The sequence below is a fragment of the Crocodylus siamensis genome, chromosome 1 (genome assembly GCF_052110815.1).
Source record: "Crocodylus siamensis isolate JL-2025a chromosome 1, ASM5211081v1, whole genome shotgun sequence".
Classification (NCBI taxonomy): Eukaryota; Metazoa; Chordata; order Crocodylia; family Crocodylidae; genus Crocodylus; species Crocodylus siamensis.
Genome location: NC_143395.1, coordinates 6,866,938 through 6,889,498, shown reverse-complemented (window position 1 = coordinate 6,889,498; position 22,561 = coordinate 6,866,938). Strand labels below are relative to the sequence as shown.

Below are 22,561 nucleotides of genomic sequence, written 5' to 3'. Positions count from 1 at the left end.
GATGTATTTAATGAACTGGGGGATGGGACAGGATGGGATTGATTATACGAAATGCAGCACATGCATTCTAGAAGGAGAGATTGAGCAGCCCAGGATAATAAAGAACACTCTTATTTATATTTAAACATATACAGTAAGAGATAACTTCCCAAATAGATTCATAGAATCTTATTCCCACGCTTACTAGTCATCTCTAATATCATAGGTGAGGCACTGGGGGCAATATGGGAGGGGACACTTGCCCTCCCAGATTTCTGTGCTGACAGCGGGCCATGGAGCAGCAGCCTGGCTGGAGCCATGGCTCAGCAGCAGTGGTGGCAGCAGTGGCAGTGCGATTTCTGTGCCAACGGCAGGGTGTGGGGCTGCAGCCCAGCTGGACCCACTGCCCAGCAGCGGCAAAAAATGGTAGTGCAGAGTTGTGCCCTCCCAATCCAGTGGCAGCACAGAGTTGTGACCCCACACTGCCAGCACTGAAATGTCACCTATGTCTAATAACAGGCACCAATATGAATCCCTCTGAAGTCAAGTAACAATTAATTTATAACACGTACAAAAAAAACTAGAACTCTTGGTTCCAAAATGATACCTTTTATTAGACCAACTGGGAAATAGCAAGAAAACTGTCCTTTTCTGCAATTTCCTTGCAATTTCCCAGTTGGTCTAATAAAAGATGTCATTTTGGAACCAAGAGTTCTACTTTTTTTATATGCCTTCTTGTCTCAAACCAACCCGGCTGCCAAGTACATTCCTGAATTTATTTATAAGGAATTGGACATGAAAGCATGACAGAGATAAGAATGATTCTGGGAGGGAAGGCAGAAGTCCAAACAAAGGAAAAACAGCCAAGGAAACAGAAAACGATGGAAGAGAGGGAAGGGGGTAGGCCATCTACCCACTAGAGGAAGAGACAGCATGAGAATGAATGACAGAAAACAGACAGCTAAAAGACCAAGAGGTCAGATACAAAGCATAAGATAGAAACTAGGAGGAGAACGGATAGATGTCCATGAAGAAGCGAAGTGCAGAAAAGTCAAACAGAAGTTAAGGAAACTGAATTGTTCAAAAACACCAATACATGTTAACAACTTACCTTCATCCATATCAATGGGGTCTGGCCGGGCTGGTTTGGTCTCTGGATTTGGATCAATTTCTCCAGGTTTAAGTTTTCGAGGATCATCTGCAGTTTCTTCCTCATTATCTCTCTGAGCAGCTTTGTCCCTGAAAAATAGATTAGCAAAATCAAATGAGACAATTCACTTTATACGTTGGAAGAACACACAAAACTCTCTCCAAAGCCCCTAACAGCAGCCCCAGAAGAGTTAAACCAGTAGCTCATGACCCGTTGTATAGCTGTTAACTGCAGTGAAGTACTGCAAGTGCTGACAACACTGGTATTTCAGCTACTGGAACACAGGTGTTTGACATTAATAAAGATAACCAAAAGAAGAATGAAAAAAGTAATTTGAACAATTCAGCACCAGCAAAAGAAAACAAGAGTGAACTCATTTGTTAATGGCTATGCATGGAAAAGAACTGATCGTGAAAAACTGCTGTGCAATGCACAATCGAGTATCTCACTTACTTTAACCACCGATGCCTATGGCAGCACCAGTAGCAGCTTACAGAATAAGAAAACTAGAGCTATCTGGCTCCATCTTCCCTGTCAGCTCATTGGAAACCACTCCAGTGCACCACAATGAAGCACCATCCACCCACTTCTACACACATGCAAGCAGGCCCAAAAGCCAGATAGGAACAGGTTTAAGCAACAGCTGAAAAATGGCTGCAACATCAGGAAACCCATTTGTAGCAAGATGCAAAGGAAATGGGCCTGTCAGTGCTTCTCCTGCTCTCTCCAAGTACCAAGAGCCATCCCCATCAAGCTAGGTGGCTCATCCACCTAGCACAAAACCACCCTTATAGGTAAAGCTCACTGGAAACCCCTCCAGCTGTAATAGCAGGGAAGAGGGAAAAAAAAAAAAAAGGCCTTCACGCAGCCAGACGCCTACTGTCATCAGAATAGTAAGCTACAAAGAGTTTCATGCTATGCCTTTTTAGCACAAGAGTTACTTACAGCAGAAATTCATAGTGTTCCAAGCACTGTGCAGCTGTTCTTCCAATGATTGGAGCGATGGTCCTCCACTGGGTTGGCATTAGCTTGGCTAAATGCAACAGTTTCTCCTCCTCTTCCCGGGACCACTCAGTCTTTTTGATGCTTGGGTCCAGCCACTCGTACCTGTTACACAGTGGATAAATTAAGAAGGACACTTCCAAGATACTTACTTATGAACTGCCACTGCTAGGATGGAGTTTCATAATCACATCACAGTTATTTCCAATCTTTGCTTTGAATAAAAGTGTCCATATAAACACACAACACTTTCACACACAGAAAAAGCTCTAGAAATGTTGTCCTCTTTTCTCACACAGTTACTCCCATCTTCTCTGGTCCGTGCATTCTTACTTTGTCAGAAACCAAGACTCACTAACCTAGTCCATAACTAGTAACTGGACCTTTATATATGACATCCAAATGATTACAAGAGGTCCACTGGAGTCTTGATTCTGTAATGTCTGAACCGTTCAGATTTCACGAGCACTATAACTAAGCAGAACTAAGTACACACGTTTAAGTACAAATACAGTAATGCAAAATAAAAGAAGCAAAGGCTATGGTCCCACAGCCAAAATCTATTGCAAAAAATGCACTTAAAATTACCTTTTTAATGAATATTTGACAAATATTATCACACTCACAAAAAATTTGATGTAGTCCAATAATTTGCATTTTTAAATAAGTTACTTGCATACTGTGCAGTTATTGCTATCATCTCCTATTTGAATAGTTTTCTACTTTTGTTCATAGTCCTTTTAAAGAGTAAGTCCTTGCAATACTTTCAGGAAATGTAACCAATTAAAAATTTTGAAACTATTTCTTCTTCCGCTAGACCTGAATCAATAGGAAACTCAACACTGACGCTTAACTTAGCAAATGAACGATGTTTGCCTTTGAATGCTAGTAATGGCTTTTGTCTTCTCCACTTACCATCTGGCTTTGCACTGTTTTGCTGACTTTCTATGCAACAAAGAAGCAATCCGAGACCACTGGTTTTTGCCATATTTCATTACAGCTGCTTTAAGAATTTCATCCTTAAAAAGAGAAATAGCTATTACTATGGGTCCTTAGTAAACTTTATCACAGCCAAATGCTCACTTGCAACTCAATAGGGAAATGCAGATGAGACTTCAGCAAGGGTTAACACCTGAAGGTAGATGTGATTAATGAAGCGAAAATAGTGACAGTCATTTATTCTGAGTATATGACAGCATTTGGGGAACAGTCAGTCTCACCGTCTCTCCTGTATAGTTAACTTCCACTGTCTGTGTGGGTCTTTCAAGGAGCAAGAACATCCTATTTTTTAAAAATTCTCACCCATGTAAATATCATAAAAATCAGAGCAGGTATACAGCAAAAAAAATCACTGCTTTTTTTTTTAAGTAGTCTTTATTTCAGGATGACGATGTCTTTATTTTTCAGGACTGTGGTACCTGACAGTTCAAGTCATGGGTTTGAACTCCATCGTGCTAAATGCTGTACAACTGCAGAGCAAAACTAGAAGCTTCAGGGATGCAACAGAAATTACATAAATTTATCCCAGCTTGCCAGCACCAGGTTTGTACTAGCAGAGCTAGTGGTTTACATGCTTACATTTGCCCCTTAGGCCTAGAGTAAACTTTTGTTCTCCTATAAGTGATTTGGTAAGCTATGGGAGAGGCAAAGATTTTTTGGGAGTGATTCCTTTTACTGGACACCTGAATAGTTGGGATAAAGTTAGACAAGCTTTCAAATGCTCAAAAGCTGAAAAGCTTGTTACCCCTTCTGAGACTTTCCTGGGGGCAGAACACAATGCTTTCCTAAATAACTGAGTGGAAACCAGAAGTCTTGTTTTGTGTAGCCATAAGCACACAAAGGGGCCATAAAAAAGTGCAATCTATGAAGTGCTCCATAGCTGCTTGCTACAGCTTTGCATGGTGGGGCAAAATGGAAGGGCATCCATTGTTGACAACAGACAGCTGGGGTCAACATATATTCAGCACCAGTTTAGCAGCTAATGGTGCAGATGACAGGTAAATTTTCCTAACACTGAAAAGCCCTTCCAAAGTACATTCTGGCTTTAATGGGAAGCTGATGAGTTTTGGTGCAGGGTATTTCAGGAGAATATTAAGTATTTAACATGAAACATGCTCTACATATTTACTTTCATAAGCCTCAGATTCCCTTTTCTTGGTAGTTTTTGTTTCTTTGCTGGTGGTTAGTAGTACAGGGCCCCTCTAAATATTGACATAAAGGTGTGATGGGCTCTGATGCATGATCCATACTATCATGCCTCCTGCCACACCAGACATACATGGCAGGAAGCATTACTGTGGGATTCAGCCTTGGCACAACTCAGAGGTGCAACATGCAGGGCTTTGGGAAAGGCCAGACCAGGAGAAATTGGCAGCGAGTTGCCTGTGTTGTGAGGACAAGCACAGCCCCAGCAGCTCCCACCTGCAGCCCCTGGGAGGGGGGGAAAGTGAGGCAGAGCTATCCGCAGGAGGAACAGGGCAGGGCCCCATGGCTGCATCTCTCGCCCAGTGACAGAGCTCAGTCTCCTGCAGCTCCCTTAACTCTGGCTTTAAGCAGGGATCCTGATTCTCTCCGCTACAAAAATATCCCAACTTTTGGCTTAAGAATCTGTATCTCCATACATCTGTATATATAAAATAGCATTTCATTATAATCACGGAAAAATGTGGATTTTAGATTACTCTTTTTAAGTGTTAAAGTTGGGATGTCTTTTTTTTAAATCAGAAAAACAGGATCCCTGAAGACAAGAGATTATTTGTGCTTAGCCCCTGCTGATGTCCAAGGTTTCTTAGGCAGAAGCTGAACAAGGGGATTTCTCTTGGCACAGGGTTGCTCTGGGGCTTCTTACTCCATATACCATCACCCCAAAGGATGGAGACTGAGAAGTTAAAAGCAAAAACTCAAAGCTGGACTAAGAATCCCCTAATCTTCCTCTTGAGCCCAGGGACATGTGCTGCATCTGGGCACAGGGAGGGAAAACAGCCCAGTAGAAACACACTCAGCACATGCGCATGTCTCCCAGCCCCCTCCTCCTTTAAGCGCACGCGCAGGACTCCCGGGCCCTTTTCAGCGCATGCGCTCTAGTGTAGAAGCGCCGCCCGTTGACTAGCCCCGTGGGAATCGGCGGGGAGGCGAAGGGCCTACCTCGGTGTTCCTCCACACCCCGCCTTTGATCATAATCCGCGGCATCTTGGCGGCGAAGAGGAGCAGGCTCCGCGGCGGAAAGAATAGGCTCTAGCGCAGAGAAGACGCCTCCGCCGCCTGTGCGCAGGCCGGGACACGATCCCGCGCAGGCGCAGCGAGAGCTGGCGAGTGTCAGAGCTCTGCACATGCGCAGCTGAGAATGTCGACCGCCGTTCGCGCATGCGCGGGCGCAGGAGGGGGTGATGCGGGAGACGAGTCTAGCGCCCCCGCAGGTGCTTGTGTTGTTACGCGAGGATCCCCTGAAATCCCCGCACAAGTGCAAGGTGCGGGGCCCGCGACATCCAGCTGCCCTTGCACTGGCACCAGTGCAGTGTGTGGGTTTGGAGGCCTGGCAGCTGTGGGGCTACCGCAGACCAGGGTCAGCATTTCTGGCTCCTTGCCGGGGTCGTCCCAGCGGTCAAGGGGCTTGCCCGAGAGGAAGATCCCGCCTCTGAAACCCACCTCCACTGAATGCCCGGTCTGCCGGCTACAGAAACCCATCCATTTAAAAACCGTGTTTGCAAGACAAGGGTCTTGGGGAAATCTGGTATCAGAAGTACCCCCACAAAAAACCTCACCTGCTTACATCCTAAGACCACCATGGCTACAACCTACACCGTTGCAAGACAATGGGTCTGTCCTGATCCACAAGAAACGTGCGGGTGCTGGTCGGGAATGCGTGCCTGCGTTGACATCCTTGTTTGCAACATACCTTCTCTATGCAAGATCATTTTGTGGGAGTCCTGGAGAAGTGGGGCTGGAGGGGACCTCCAGACTTCACCTAGTCCAATCCCCTGCCTGAGGCAGGATCATCCCTATCCAGAGCTTCCTGTGCAAAGCCGTCATCTAAATAAACTTAGTAAAATTACTGTCAACCCTGGTGTGACACAAGACATAACACCCCAACCTGCCACAGCTGCAAGAATGCAATTTGGGACATTGGGCCAATGTTCTTCTATAAAAGGTTGTTAACATTTGCTCAAGACATCCCAAGGAGAGCTATGCCCCTGCTAGAGGAAGGCAATCCCCCTGCCCCTTCAGTCCAAACCAATCTGACCATGGGGTAAAATTCCTTCCTGACCCCAGATATGACCACTGATCTGACCCTGAGCAGAGGGTCAAGATAAGGAACTTCTGGCTTTGGTCGCAGCAGAAACATTAGCAAATCACAGCCAAAATCCTCAGTCTTGGCTGTAGCCAAAACCTAATGCCTCAGAGAGGCTTAAAAACACCCTGACACGTAGCAAAAAGGAGGGGAGCAGATTAGGGAATTCTTAGTATTACTTTCTTCTAATTTCTACCTCCTTTGGGATAATCATATCAAGTAAGCCACCCTAAACAACCCCTGCCATTAGAAATCCCCTGGTTCAGCCACTGCACATCTTGGACATGCAAATAAGGTCTACTATTGTATCCAGAGTGAAGGGCCCAGTGTTTGGTCCCTCATGCTGTATTTCTATTAGGAAATGAAATAGCCACTGCTTTGCTGAGCAGCCTTTTGTACATTCAGTTTTAGAGGGACAGTTAAAAAACACCCTGATAAAACGAAGTAGCTTGAAAGCAGTTTGTGATCACTGCAGCACAGAAGCACTCTGAAAATTTTCAGTGTATTCCAAGATACTGCTTTACAGTGGTTATTAAAATCTTTACAATTATTGCAGTATTCATTGCATTTTGAAGAAGCCATATTAACAGCCTCTGTTTATAAAGGCAAAGCTGTAAATACTTCAATGGCTAACACTGCATTTTACCAACTTTTGAGCTAAGGTTATTTTATCACATTTAAGACTTAATACTGGAAATGTACATCAAAACCATGAAGATTATCTGAACACAGTTTTATACAAACTAATGAACAGAGATACAACATATTTCCATTATTTATCTTTTCCATATGGGTAGCAGAGAATTTTTCAAAAGATAATGGGCAGCAATGTAGACCATGAACTTAAGTGTATTTTTCAGAAATAGCAGTCCACATTTATAACAGATGCAGGAATCAACTTAGTCACTTCTTCTAAAATAATTTATTTGATCTACAATCCTACATAAGCAAAACTCTTCATGGGTTATGAACTTTATTAAAAAAACAAGGTACATGGGAAACAAGCAGTTCTAAGAAAAATCTTCTTTACATAACTATTACCTAAAATAATAAGAAAACATTAAAAGACCCATAGTTTTTCTATGAAATGTTTATGACTCTGGAGAAGATTTTCTGGACTGGGCTGCACAATAACTAGGATACAAATGGTGGGCTCAGCTGGAGCCAACCACTCTTTGTATCTTGTGCTTCCAACTTTTTTTGTTGCAAACAAGTTTGGTCTTTATCCAGAAACAAGTTTTGAGGATGCTCAGCATCTCACAAAATTAGGCCACTAAAATGGTGGCATGCAAAATATAGACAATTATTTCTGTCAGACTGCCAGAAAAGTAAATAAGCATCAAAAGGTGCATTCACATCAATGATTCTCAACCAGAGTGCTACGAGACACCCGCAGGAGTGCTGCGATACTACACTTACTTTTGCATTAGGGTTCTCCGATAACCCTAAAGCAGGCAGCAGCTGGCTTAGGCTGTAGGTCTTCCCAGTCTGTCCCCTTTCCCACTCAACCTGGAATCAGAGGCATGAGAGGTGCAACTGTTCCTGGGAGTGCTGAACTGGGAAGGGCTACAGTAGGAGGTAGCTCCTGCCTGCTTTACGTTAATCAGAAAGCCCTATACAGGAGGATCACACACAAGTGCCATAGCCATTCTCAGTCTCGCTATGCAGCAGGCAAGTATAGCAATTTTACCTGGAGGTAGGAACACCCGGTTGAGAAGCACTGAGGTAAGCTGAGCCAGCAATAAAGTGGTTCACAACTGAGGATGTCGCCACATTCAAAAAAGCGGTGAAGGGTGACTCTGGAAAGTCTTGCATTTCTCCTCTCCAGGGCTGAAAAGCCAAGGTATCCACAAGGATCAGTGGCTAGTAATCTATTGACTGGAATGTGTTTACACGTACCCATTTAACCCACATCATACATCTCTAATCTGGTGATTGCCACGACCTGGTTCCATAAGTTATTTTCTTAAGTCCGTCCTCTGGACACTGGTATAGAAAAACTCCAGAACAGGGATTGCAAGATACAGCAAATGGGAGGAGGAATCCATTTTCAACTACTTTTTCAAACAACTCTGCAATTTTTAGTTTGCAAGTTGCTGATGTGCTAGAAAGAATTAGATTAAAAATTCTTTCACTTAAATATGTTTTGTCTGCATACCTTAATTGTGGTACAGAGAGGATCAGCCTAATATAAAGGTGGGGCCTGTACTGAAAATACGTACAGGAACTCAAATAGTACCTCATATCCTTGCTCACAAGGCAATGGTAGGTGGTGCAAAAGTGTAGTTATCAATTAGGTGGGTACTTACAGAACAACTCTTTCCTGTACCAACCCTGGCCTAGATTTTCACTCTTTTCTTAAATTACATTGGGCTTTTAACAGCTTTGAGTCTTTTTAACACAGCACATGATGGAACTTAAATTGAGAAATGTACATGTGGTTTATGTCAGCTTTATGCATCATCCCTTAATTTCCATTCAGTGTACTATAGCCCAGATCCCATGGGTGCTTCCACAATTTTTACCATGGCAACTATAAAATCGAGGACAGTTCACATAGCGGACGCAGGGCAAAGAACATGTTTGAAATACTGTGAACTTCCTGGAGCTTATAACCTCAAATTTTAATGAATCCTATTTTACTGTCCAGTCTTCAAATACTGCTCATTGATGGTTCTATACAAAACTGAGGATGGAAAGCATTACATTGAACTTCAGGTATCTGCAGGTTTATCCTTGTGCACTTTTATGTGCTTCTTCAAAGCATATTTATCCCTAGTGGAAAACTCACAAGTATTGCAGTGTAACCTCAAATGAGTCAGCAAGTGGCGCTTGAGGTGGCTTGATGTGCGGAAAGCAAGAGCACACTGGTCGCACGCGTATGGCCTTTCACCTGTATGAATTCGCAAGTGTTGCTTCAGGTTTCCACTGTGAGCAGTGGCATAGCCACACTCTTGACACCTGTAGGTTTTGACAGATAGTGGTGACTGCTCTCGGAGCTTGGTACCATCCATATGCAAAACCAGATGCTGCTTGAGGGTTTGCCATTTGTCTGTTGAATAGTCACAGGTTTTACATTTGAAGAGCTCCATGCTGAAATGCAGGAGCTTGTGTCGATTTAGGTGACTTGAGGTACGAAACTTCTTCTCACAAATATCACAGGTGTGGGGTTTCTCACCTGTGTGGATCATAATGTGGAGCTTAAGGTTACTTAAAACGCATGTCGTGTAATTGCACTCTGCACACTTGTAGTATTGGGCTTCACTTCGTGATGGCAGAGCATTTTTGCTTTCTTTGCCCCTGTAAAGATCCATCTGTTTCTCAAAGCTTTCTGGACTGAACACGGAATGGACACGCTCCAAGTCTTCCAAAGAACTAAGATCATCTCTTCTCAGAGTTGTGCCCTTCTGAGTTTTACAATGCTTTTTAATATGGTTTGAACTGTTCCCTAAATACAGGTAAGAATCATCATATTTATGACATTCCTGTAAGTGCATGTAGCTATGTCTCCGCAAATGGCTAGAGGTCCGAAACATCTTGCTGCATTCATTACACTCAAATGGTTTTTCACCAGTGTGTGTCCTCAAATGCATTTTAAGGTTGCTATACATGTAAGTGGCATAATCACAGTGTTGACACCTGAACAGTTTGAAAGAAGTCCTACTGGGTGACCATGTGGCATTAGGCATAACACTTTCCAGAGGCTCATAATTTGTAACAATGTCATTACATCCTGGAACTTGTGAATGAGCAACCTCTTGAGACAACTGCGGCAACACAAAGTCATGCTGGTAAGTATTAGGAAGATTTTCTGATCCATTGCTTACAATAGACAGCTTGTTACTTTGCTGCTGGCTACTTTTGCAAAATTGTGGGTCAAACCTTGTATTCATATCCCTCTGGAGATCACTCCCCTGTTTAAACTCTGATCCTGAAGCTAAGTCCAGGTGTGTTTCATTAACCAAGTGATCATCATCACTATTGTTAGAAGCAGGAGGAATCTGATCCTTTGGGAAATCTCCATCATCTCCATATGCTTCACTTCTATGACAGTTGTCACCCTCATTCATGTAAGCATAACCTTCAACTTGTTCGTGAAATGTCTTATGAAAGTGCAGGTGTCCTTTAGTGTAAAATACAATGTTACACTGATCACATGTGTAGCTCCTTGAAGGTCTTTCATTTCTCCTCTCCAGGACTGAAAAGCTGAGGTGTTGACGGACTCTGCACAATTCTTTGCCAGGATGTATACTTTTGTGGCGCTTTAAGCCGCTTGTACTTGTGAATGCTGACTGGCAAAATTCACAGGAATATGGTTTGGCCCCTGTATGCATGTAGCTGTGTCTTATCATGCTTGCAAAATACAGCGAGAAAAAATTACAGAACCTGCACTTATACAGCTCATAGCCAGCATGCCAGTACATGTGATTCAGCATGTAAGACAAGCTAATGCAGGAATAGTCACACTCAGGACACTGATAAGGTGGTGTGTCTCTATGTCCCTTCATATGATAAATAAAAACTTTAGGATTTGGTGAAGCAAAGAGACACACTTTGCAAGAAAAAAAAGTGGGAGTACCTATTGTTTTAAAATCCCTTCCGATTTTGATGAAAAATTTCTCATATTTACTTTCCTTTTTCTTATCTAAAGATTGTGCTTGTTCTATGTTTTTTCCATCTTTTGCAATGTTCACTTTGTTATATTTTCTTATATATTTTAACCCTGCCTTATGAAATGCAAGGTGGAATTTCAGATTGACAAAAAAGAAAAAGGTTCTTTGGCAAAAGCAGCATTTGTGTATTTTTTTATCTTGATGTACTGAGTACACGTGTTTCTTTAGAAGACTGGTACATTTATATGCAGAGCTACAAAACCTGCATTTGAAATTCAGCCTCTTCTTATGCTTATATGCAGACAATCTCAGAGAAAGTGCTTTGCTGTTGTACTCATTGTCTAGTAGCAACATCTCTTCTTGCTGTTTTACATCCAGTTGTTTTAAATGTTTTGTAATCACATGAGACATATCAAGAGTTTCTGAGTTATCCATTTCTCTAGAAGATGAAGGTAATGATAGATGAACACGGTCTTCAGAAATAATGGATTCAATACCGTTCATTGCCGATTCACCTGCATTTTCTGGCAAATCCTCCAATATAGAAGAGTCTTCATTATCAACTGGGGCAGAAGTACTTTGAACACTCTCTCTTTCTTCTACAACATTTAGATCTTCTTGAACGTTGTTAAGTTTTCCAGAATTTAGAGTTTCATCTTCAGAACCATGTTCCTTTCTTGTTTTATCTTCAGCTTCATTATTTTTGTTCTCTGAAGGGGAAAGATCTAAAAAGAAAACACGCGTGACATTTTACCTGAGTCTCTCATGACCTATCAGGATATCAGTTACACCCAAAGTTATCAACAGCATCAGTGGAAGATGAGGCAAACAGAGGGAGACCGAAGGCAAAAGCAGAGACTATGTGAATACTAGCACAATTGTTGTTCAGAATAGAATAGGAAAGCAGTCAGAAACTTCCTTTTGGGTGGGGATTGTTTTAATGGAGCTAGCTTGAAAGGCAGGCTGCTTCCAATCTGGCCTGTGTCACCGTTCGACTTATCTTCACTACCCAGCTGTTATATGGGTGAAGCCCCCTACTGCTTAAACACTGCAGAAGTCCCCCAGCTCTGGAGGCCCAATAAAATAGCTCTGTGGGGACAAATCCACCTTGTGAGCCAGTGTGCTAACCCCTGCAAAGGGAATGCTACTAGCTGATGCCATAAAGGGGTAAAATAGTTTCACCATATTTCTATAGCCAGCTGTAATAGCAATGAAACACCACAACACTGAGGAGTGATTTAGTTACCTTTCTTCACAACCTGTATTTCACCCTTCCTGGTGGGCAATGTTCGGTGCTAAAATTATGCCCTGAGAAGTATACACAGGGTGTGTGTACATAAAATGCTTTAAAGTGCAGCAGACTAATCTACTGCACAGTAAAGCATCACCATCTACATGTGCACGCCATTTACTGCACAGTAGCTTAGTCTACTGTGGTGGTCAATTTAGTGTGCAGTAGCACATGTGTAGACTGCTGACTGGGAGCAAATTGCTCCCAATCAGCCCAGACAGCAGCAGGTGAGGAAGCTGTCCCTTCCACCAGGCAGCTGTTTCCCAGCCCCATGCTCCAATCCATAGACTGGGGCTGGGAAAATGTCCTCTTGCCCAGGTGTTGTTTCCCAGCCCCATGCTCTTATTAGCAGATTAGGACATGGGGTGTGAAAAATGTACCCTCCCTCAGCTGCTGCTTCCCAGCCCCATGCCCCGAGCTGAGGATGTAGGGGCTTTACAAAACAGGATGTAGATGTGCCCGTAGTATACGAAAGGTGCTTGGTATGGTTCCTCAAATAATATGGATAACATGTTTGGCCTGCACTATACCTGCTAATTTAGTCCTGGTTGTCTGGGCAGTATGGTGGTTTTCCCTCAATCCTTCCTATACTATAATCTTACTTTCTTCTGTTTCTCCATTTTTCTCAACTCTTTCTGTGTAACTTAAAAGAGAATTAAGCTTAGGGTTGTCACTATATATTTGAGTATGTTCATATGGGGCTTAGAATTTCACCCACCACCTAGTAATCAGACGACTAATCCTACTGGCTGCCAAGTGTGACAGTGAGGAATAACACGATACCTTTCCTAGAAGCTGCAGAAGAAGGTAACAAAAGTATTACCAAGGAACCACCCTAAATTCTTCCTAGTCTCCCTTTTATATCAGTGTCTAGCCTGGGGGTGAGCAATTATATTGGGCAGAGGGCCGCATGACAGGCAGCCACGGGCAGATATATATTAATTTTCTACATTTTTTGGGGCCCCGCAAGCCACACAGAATGGCCTAGTGGGCTGCATCCAGCCCACGGGCCACATTTTGCCCAGCCCTGGTCTAGCCAGCGGGTGTCTGATGTGATCGTTCTGATCTTTGCTAGAATTGCTTGGCGCCAGGAGCTGGGAATAAGGGGGAGAAACTACTTATAACTGTGGCACCCTCTCAGCTGCAGTGAGGGAGGCAATATTTTGCTACTCACTACACTTTCACTCGGATTTCTGGCTGAGCAAAAGGGGGAGAAATGTTTCAGCTTCCTTTCCCAGACCCTAGCCTTCAGATTTGAATCTCTCAATTATGAACAAATACTAAACCAATATCATTTCAGCCTGCTGATGCAGCCTTCTGGAAAACAAAAATGACTAGATTGTGGTCAGTGTTCACTCTGCTGAAATGTGTGTGATCTTTCAGCAATGACACATTGATGCCATGCAGGGATTCAAGAAAGTAGCAGTGCATTGGTTTGATATCGGTTCATATGTAATAGGCAATCTATACAAACACAAGGGTTAGAAACTGAATTGCAAAAAACCCCCAAAAGCTTAGATTCTGCAAAAAGTACTGATATTCTTCCTGGAAAGTTTACAACTTGTTTCAAAGAGGAAGCTTGCAACTCTTCATAGAAATCTTAGAAAGTTAGGGTTGGAGGGGACCTGATGAGGTTAAGTCCAACCCCCTGCTCAAAGCAAGACCATCTCTAGCTACATCGTCCCAGCCAAAGGTTTGTGTAGCTGGTCTTAAAAACCTCCAAGGATAGAGATTCAACCACCTCTCTAGGTAACCTGTTCCAGTGTTTTACTATTCTCCTAGTGAGAAAATTCTTCCTAATATCCAACCTAAACTGCCCTTGCTGCAACTTGAGACCATTGCTCTTCGCTCTGTCATCTGCCACTACTGAGAACAGTCCAGCTCCATCCTCTTGTGAATCCCCCTTAGGGTAGTTGAAGGCTGCTATAAAATCCCCTGAGTCTCCTCTTTCCTAGACTAAATAAGCCCAGTTCCCTCAGCCTCTCCTTGTAAGTCATGTCACTCAGCCCACTCACCATTCCTGTTGCCCTCTACCAGACCCTCTCCAACCTCTCCACGTCCTTACTGTAGTGGGGGGCCCAAAACTGAACACAGTACTCCAGATATAGCCTCACCAGTACTGACTAGAGGAAAATAATCATTTCCCTTGACCTACTGGCAACACTCCTACTGATGCAACCTAGTACGCCATTAGCCTTCTTGGCGACTTGGGCACACTGCTGGCTCATATTCAGCTGATTGTCGACAGTAACCCCCAGGTCCTTTTCCTCAGAGCTGCTGCCCAGCCAGTCAGCCCCCAGCCTGTTCTGGTGCATGGGATTGTTCTGTCCCAAGTGCAGGACTTTGCACTTGTCCTTGCTGAACCTCTTGAGATTCCCTTTGGCCCAATCCTCCGATTTGTTTAGGTCTCTCTGAATCCTAGCCCTACCCTCCAGCATATCTATTACTCCCCCCAGCTTGGTGTTATCTGCAAAGTTGCTGAGGGTGCACTCTACGCCATCTTATAGATTATCTCCTACTTCACCTCTGGTAAGTAAAATGAGTTACCTTCAGTGTGAACACATGTCTCCATATCCATGCAATGGGTTTTTGGTGGGTTTTCTTGACTGCTGTTGTTTTCATTAGTCCTTAGTTCCTTTTCATTTGTAAATGCTGTTCCCAAAATCACCTCTCCATTTGTCAGACTGTCCCCACCCTCATTCTCAGCACGTGACAGAAAAAAAAGAACCTTTCGAGAATTGTCATCATTCTCGTGTCCTTTGCCTTCAGCACACTTGCTTATATCCACAGGGACTATTCTGGAAGTTGATGAAGAAGGTGATGTAGAAGCCTCATCATTTGGACTGGATTTACTAGAGCTCAGAGCATCCGGATCAGTTACCAAAACTTGGGTGGAACGTTTCTCACACACACTCAAAGAAACCTGCTCTTCCTCTGGATATTTCACAGTGTTTTCCATATTCAGAGTGGTCTCCTCTTCCTCTTGACTCTCTAAAATTTCCTCTGGATATTTTACAACATTGTCCTCATTCAGAGTAGTCTTCTCTTCCTCCTGACTCTCTAAAATTTCCTCTGGATATTTTACAACATTGTCCTCATTCAGAGTGGTCTCCTCTTCCTCTTGACCCTCTAAAATTTCATCTGGATAATTTACAATGTTGTCCTCATTCAGAGTAATCTCCTCTTCCTCCTCATTTCTTAAAATTTCCTTTGGATATTTTACAACACAGTAGGCCTCATTCAAAGTGCTGAAATGTGTGACACTGTCCTCATTCAAATTGGTCTCCTCTTCCTGACTCCTTATAATGTTGTCATCATCTGAAGGCCTCTGCTCTTCCTCTGTGTTTTTGATGGTGCTGCCATTATTCAAAGCAGTTTCCTCTTCCTTCTCCTGACTGTTCAAATCATTACCTGTTGAGACTTCCTGTTCTTCGTCTTCTAGAAAATCATCATCACTCAGCACTAAGATAGTTATTGGGAGGTCAGTTTCAAAGACATCAGACTCTGAGGGCAGAAAAAGACAGTATTAGCAACCATTCCAAAACTCCCAGACAACCCCAGTTCCCTTCGCTTTGAGTCAGACTAACAGAAATTGAACTGTCATTTGGCAGTCGTTAGGTTTAGTGTCCCCATCTCTCAAACAACCTTGTTTCCTCATCCATGTATCATAGCCAGTTAACCACACACCACTTCTTTGCCACTTGCTGGTTTGTCAGCTACACCTCCCAAGTCCACCCTACAATGTCACTGCCAATGGGCAGCATGAAAACTGTTAATATTATTATAATACTGCTTAGGGGCTAATTAAGTCCCCTGCGGTTCAGTGGCAGAATCCTTCTCTGCCACGCAGGGCACCTGGGTTTGATTCACAGGCACATATACAACTATAGCCATTGAGGGAGTGAACGTCTGGACTTAATCAGGCCATTGAATTTTGTCTAAAGTGGGGTTTGACAGTCTGGGCAGCCTCCACTCCTGCCTATGTTTATGCATTGAAGGTCTGGGTGACTTCTCATGCACACACTGTGACCCAGAATGACTGATGGTTGCTTGCTACTAGCGCCCACTACTGATATTACAAGCCTGCTGTGTTTATTAAGTGCACCTGCCCCAAGGCAGCTTATAATTTAAATTTGTAAAACAGCAGAAGAGTGGGAGGAGATGTGCAGAGAGAGAAAGTCACCTGCTTCTGGCTATGCAAGGAGTCAGCAGCAGGGCCAGAACAGAACTTGCAAATCAAAATTACACACGTTGAGTTTCTTCACACTTGTTCTGCCCTCCTCTTACCAAATAAAAAGCAGAGATCGGGGTCAACTTATTATCTAAGGTGACTAATTAAAGCAAAGATTTCTTAGGTGTCCGCAGAGCATCAGGCATTCATAAAATACTGCATAGATAAGCCAGTATTTTTTCCCCCTATTTTAGGGCCACTTGCTTGCGAATGGGACTGGGCACAGGTGTGTGTTTGTATAACTGTCTACACACACACCCCACCGTGTGCACGCGGGTCTACACGTGCGTGCTCCAGCCCCGCCCCAGCCACACCTGTGACGCCACAGCCCAGCACACGCAGGGTTAAGCTCCAGCTTGCGCACACGTCACGCCTCATTCGCATACCCCGCGCGGGGCTGCACCGCAGCTGCGCAGGAGGGATGAGGGGAGGGGGGCGCAGCTCAGACCCGCGCACGCGTGGGGGAGGGGCCGCGCCCCGTCACGGAGGCGGCAGCCAGGTCCGCCCTCCCCGGGGGGCAGCAGCCGCTTCCGAGGCGCCGGGCACCTACCGCAGCCGCTAGGTAGCTCCGAGTGCTCCTGCTCCGCCATGGCCGCCCACTGCGTCGTCCGTGCCCGAGCCTTGGCAGCAGGTAGTGCGCATGCGCCCTCCTTTTAATAGTGCATGCGCATTGCCCTCCCCTATGAGAGGGGCAGCGTCCCTGGGATAAAGCTGCGGCAGCGCTGCTGGGGCAATGCGCATGCGCGGATTGCCTACTTCTCCCCGCCCTCCCATCCCTCCTTGGGGAAAAATATAACTTTTTTAAAACCTATATTTATATTTTAAAATGTAATATAATATATTTAAAAATATATAATTTTATAATATTACCTTCTATAATTTGAAAATATAAATATATGTATATGTACATATATATATATACACACTATATATGTGTGTATGTGTATATGTGTGTATATATGTATATAATACAAAAGTATTTTAAAATATATTTTAGAAATATGAATTAATTTGTTGATATTACATTCTATATTAAAATATAAATATATTTTTATATATGTGCATATACATATATAAATAAAATACAAATATATTTTAATATATTTTTAAATATAATTTTCATAGATTCATAGATTCATAGATGCTAGGGTCGGAAGGGACCTCAATAGATCATCGAGTCCGACCCCCTGCATAAGCAGGAAAGAGTGCTGGGCCTACATTACCCCAGCTAGATACACATCCAACCTTCTCTTGAATACCCCCAGGGTAGGGGAGAGCACCACCTCCCTGGGGAGCCCGTTCCAGACCTTGGCCACTCGAACTGTGAAGAAGTTCCTCCTAATATCCAATCTAAATCTGCTCTCCTCTAGCTTGTGGCCATTATTTCTTGTAACCCCCGGGGGCGCCTTGGTGAATAAATACTCACCAATTCCCTTCTGTGCCCCCCTGACGAACTTATAGGCAGCCACCAGGTCGCCTCTCAACCTTCTCTTGCGGAGGCTGAAAAGGTCCAGTTTCTCTACTCTCTCCTCGTAATTTTATAATATTACATTCTATAATTTTAAACTAGAAGTATAGAGAAAAGAAAGACCTAAGTTTTTCACATTCCTGAAATGTAGACTTCCAGAACAACGCCAGAAATCATGACAGCTGGCAACACTGTGGGTCCCGGTTGAGAAGGGATTTGGGGATAAAGTTGGGCAGCTTCTGACCCCCTCCTGTTGAGGGGGGGGCTAGGTGAAGCCCCGTTTGGATTTGCTGCCTGGCTGCCAGTTTTGGGGTTCACTGCCTGCAAAGTTCATGCGGTCCCTCTTTCCTCGCACCTTAAGCATCGTCAGAACCACATTTACTGGGCCAGGCCCTAGGCCCGTCGTGCCCCATCTCCCGCGTGGCGCAGCAGCAGGGCGCACACTGAAAGGGAGAGCGAGTGGGGGGCTGACGGGGTTTTGTTGCCTGCCTCTCGCACCTGCAGCTGCCAGCATTTAAGGGCTACAAAGCTCCGATTCACTTTGCCCCATGCTCCCATGCTCATGAGCAACAGTTGCTCCTTTCCTCCAAAAATTTATCCAAGCCCTTTTTGGGATCTGGCTAAGCCAGAGATGGGCAATTATTTCAGCTGCTTAATGAGTTTTAGTGAGCTTGTTCAGGGCCACGCACATAAATCTTTCAGAAGATATCATTTTAACAAATACATAAGCAGATATCTGCTATATTTTAATATTTCAAAAAAATATTTTTTGTCCTGATACATACAAAATGAGGGTTGGAAGGGACCTCAGGAGGTCACATCTAGTCTGACCCCCTGCTCAAAGCAGGACCAGGCAAATCTTGGTCGAGCCGGGCCTTAAAAACCTCCAAGGATGGAGATTCATAGTTGGTAGGGTCGGAAGGGACCCAAGCAGATCATCACGACCGACCCCCTGCCATGGCAGGGAAGAGTACTGGGGTCAAACAACCCTAGCAAGGTGTTTGTCTAGCCTTGTCTTAAAGCCCCCCAGGGTAGGAGCCAGCACCACTTCTCTTGGAAGTTGGTTCCAGACCCTAGCCGCCCTGACCGTGAAGTAACGCCTCCTGATATCTAATCTGAATCTACCCTCTGCCAGCTTGTGACTGTTATTTCTAGTCACTCCTGGTAGTGCTCAGGGAAACAGGGACTCCTCCAGTGCCTGCTGGTCCCCTCTGAGTAGTTTGTAAACAGCCACTAGGTCCCGTCACCTCTCCTCGGAGGGCCTGCCCTGCTGCCCCCGATCATGCGAGTGGCCCTCCTCTGGACCCTCTCCATGCTGTCCACATCCCCCTTGAAGTGTAGTGCCCAGAACTGGACGCAGTACTCCAGCTGCAGCCTGACCAGTGCCGCATAGAGGGGGAGGATCACCTCCTTGGACCTGCTGGAGATGCACCTGTAGATGCACGACAAGGTGCATTTGGCCTTCCTGACTGCATCCCCACACTGCCAGCCCATGTTCATCTTGGCATCAATGATGACTCCAAGATCCTTTTCTGCCTCTGCACTGACGAGAAGGGAGTTCCCCAGCCTGTAGGTATGCTGCTGGTTCTTCTTCCCCAGGTGCAGCACCTTGCACTTGTCAGTGTTGAATCTCATCCTGTTCTCATCCGCCTGATGCATAAACTGCGGTTCGTTTCTCTGGAGGCTCACAAAAATCACAGACACACACTCAGCCGCCGGCATAAAAGGTTGTATTTGTTTGCAAACAAAGGTCAGAGCAGAGTCAGGTACTCAAATTACTCTGACCCTGCATTGGTATTTGCAAGTGGAATTTATCTTCTCTCTCCTGAGCACGTGTGCAGACACCGGAACTCTTACAGCTACTTCCGTTTCATACAAGCATGTATGTAGTTACATCACTACATACATCGCATGTATAGTATAATTAGCTACTTAAGTATGCAGGGCGGAGAGGTAAATATGCATCAGCTAATTAAGCATGCCCAGAAACTACAACAGGTTGCCAAGAGTTCAAATCCCCCCCCTTTCAAGGACACAGATAATTGAATTCCAGCTTCTGTAATCAGCATGAGAAAGACTAGGGAGAAGCTGGGGGGAGGTAAGAAACCTTGAGTAGCATTTCTTCCTATCAAGAGAGAAATGCAGGCTGTGCATTTCTAACACACCCACCCCTGTAACCTGTTTAGGTCTGATTGTAGCCTATTACTTCCTTCTAGCATGCCCACATCCTCCCACATCTTAGTGTCATCAGCAAATTTGAACAGGGTGCTTTTTACCCCCTCGTCCAAGTCGCTGATGAAGATGTTGAACAGTGCGGGCCCGAGGACTGAGCCCTGGGGGACCCCACTGCCCACGTCCCTCCAGGTCGAAAATGATCCATCCACCACCACTCTCTGGGTACGGCCCTCCAGCCAGTTGGCGACCCATCTGACTGTGTGGATGTCGACACCACAGCCCCACCAGTTTCTTAATGAGAACAGGTGAGAGACAGTGTCGAAGGCCTACTGAAAGTTCAGGAAGACTATGTCCACTGCTACCCCTGCATCTAAGGATTTGGTGATCTGGTTGTAGAAGGCACCAGGTTGGTCTGACACGACCTGCCTCTAATGAACCCATGTTGGTTGCCCCTAAGCATAATGTTCCCCTCTGGCCCCTCGTGGACATCTGCCAGGATAATTCTCTCAAAAAGCTCACCCAGGATCGATGTAAGACTAACTGGCCTATAGTTTCCCAGATCCTCCTTTTTTTGAAGATGGGAACCACATTGGTCCTCTTCCAGTCCTCTGGCACCACACCAGAGCCCCACGAGTGCTTGTACAGCCGTGCCAGGGGTCCCGCAATGACCTCAGCTAATTCCCTCAGCACTCGGGGGTGGAGATCGTCCAGACCAGCTGATTTGAATACATCCAGTCCCTCCAGATGTTCCCTGACTAGAGCCTCACTGACCCTGGGCCTGTGTGCGCCTCCCCTGGGGCCTCCGGGGGTCCCAGTAGGGGGTGGGGGCGACCCAGTTCCTGCTCAGGAAAATGGAGGCAAAGAAATCGTTAAATAGGTTTTCTTTGCTGTCTGGTGCGATGACCAGATTTCCTAGCGTGTCCTGCAGAGGTCCCACGTTACCCGGTACCTTCTTCTTACCCCCTACGTATTTAAAAAAGGGCTTTTTGTTGTCCTTGATCTGGGAAGCTAGTCTCAGTTCCATCTCCGCCTTGACCTTCCTGACCCCGCCCTGCATCCCCGAGCAACTGCAGTATAGTCCTCCCTGGTGATGACCCTTCCCTGCCATTGGGTGTGCACCTCTTTTTTAGCTAGGAGACGTTCTCGGATGCTTTTGGTGAGCCGTGGGGGCTTTTGCGCCCACCTGCTCACTTTGATCCATGTTGGGATTACCTCCCTTTGGGCTTGGAGGATCGTCTCCTTAAGGAATGACCACTCTTCTTGGACACCCGACTCCCCTCCCCTCTGGGACCTCAGTGCCTCCCCGACTAGTCTCCTTACCACACTGAAATCCGCCCTCCTGAAATCTAGGGCTGCTGCCTTCCTGTAGGCCTTTGCCACCTTGCACTGGATGGTGGATTCCAGCAGGCTATGATCGCTGTTGCCCAGGTGGTTGAGCCACCGCAGCCCCCGCACCAGGTCATCTCCTGTGGCCAGCACCAGGTCCAACAAGGCGTCTCCCCTGGTGGGGCTGTGCACCTCCTGGGTTAGATAGAGGTCCTGTATCTCAGCTAGGAACCTACATGAGTGGTTAGACCTGGCTGACTGCTCTTCCCAGCAGATGTCTGGAAAGTTCAGGTCACCCATGATGACCACGTCCTTTGACCTAACTACCTCCATGAGCTGACTTAAGAATTCGTGGTCGGGCTCTTCCCCTTGGCTGGGTGGTCTGTAGTAGACCCCCACCATTAAGTCTCTTTCTCCTCGTCTTCCTTGTATTCTAACCCAGAGCACTTCCGTGTGCCCCTCCTCTGACCCAGTGCGTTGAGGATGTGTATTTCTCCACGACAGAGTGCCACACCCTGACCTTTCCTCCCTGTCCTATCCCTCCTGTACAGCCTATAGCCCTTGATGTTCACCCCCCAGTTGTGCATTGGGTCCTACCACATTTCGGTGAGCCCAACTATGTCTGGGTTGGTGTTAGCTAGCAGGTGGGTAAGGTCCTCCTGCTTGTTCCCTGTATTACGAGCATTAGTGTAGAGGCATTTGAGGCCTCCTGAAGATGCATGCACTGGCCCCCTAATCTCAGTACTACCTGGGCCCCTGTTGCTTACCTGGGTATTTGTTCCACTCGTTGTCAGTTTAGGCTGGGCTGTTCTTGTGGGTGACGCTCGGTGTAGCGGTCCAAGGCTACTTCTGCCCTTGTCTTCCCCTTCCCCCGATGAACCTAGTTTAAAGCCCGCCGGAGGAGATCAGCCAACTTAGAACAGAACACGCTTACCTTGGGGGAAAGGTGAAGCCCATCCCACCCAAACATGTCTCTTGTCCTGATGTGTGGGTCGTTGTCTAGGAAGCCAAAGCCCGCCTCAAGACACCATTCCTGAA

The 22,561-nt window shown here is 45.4% G+C and overlaps 2 protein-coding genes across 2 annotated transcripts in view; both read right to left on the bottom strand.

The window, feature by feature from the left end:
• Positions 1-5,441, bottom strand: part of CDC5L (cell division cycle 5 like) — a 50,117-nt gene extending 44,676 nt beyond the window's left edge. The window contains exons 1-4 of the mRNA XM_090030913.1: positions 5,276-5,441; positions 3,047-3,150; positions 2,075-2,236; positions 1,091-1,218 (exon numbers count right to left, since the gene is read on the bottom strand). Of these exons, the coding sequence (XP_089887039.1) occupies positions 1,091-1,218; positions 2,075-2,236; positions 3,047-3,150; positions 5,276-5,320 (439 nt within the window). The 5' untranslated portion in view covers positions 5,321-5,441. The remainder of the gene's footprint in view (positions 1-1,090; positions 1,219-2,074; positions 2,237-3,046; positions 3,151-5,275) is intronic.
• Positions 5,442-7,375: 1,934 nt separating this feature from the next.
• On the bottom strand, positions 7,376-17,193 carry LOC149872536 (uncharacterized). Its single transcript, XM_090030904.1, has 3 exons — positions 17,105-17,193; positions 14,871-15,827; positions 7,376-11,757 (listed from the first exon to the last, which is right to left on the bottom strand). The coding sequence occupies exons 1-3, from the start codon at positions 17,142-17,144 to the stop codon at positions 9,134-9,136; spliced, it is 3,621 nt and encodes a 1,206-aa protein (XP_089887030.1). The 5' UTR covers positions 17,145-17,193; the 3' UTR covers positions 7,376-9,133.
• Between the last annotated feature and the right edge of the window lie 5,368 nt (positions 17,194-22,561).

Excerpts from the sequence above, each read along its gene's own strand:
- LOC149872536 (XM_090030904.1), bottom strand. The coding sequence starts at position 17,144 with ATGGCGGAGCAGGAGCACTCGGAGCTACCTAGCGGCTGCG. Across the intron at positions 15,828-17,104 it reads GGAGCTACCTAGCGGCTGCG|AGTCTGATGTCTTTGAAACT; the intron begins GTAGGTGCCCGG and ends TTCTGCCCTCAG. Across the intron at positions 11,758-14,870 it reads GACATGTGTTCACACTGAAG|ATCTTTCCCCTTCAGAGAAC; the intron begins GTAACTCATTTT and ends TTTTCTTTTTAG.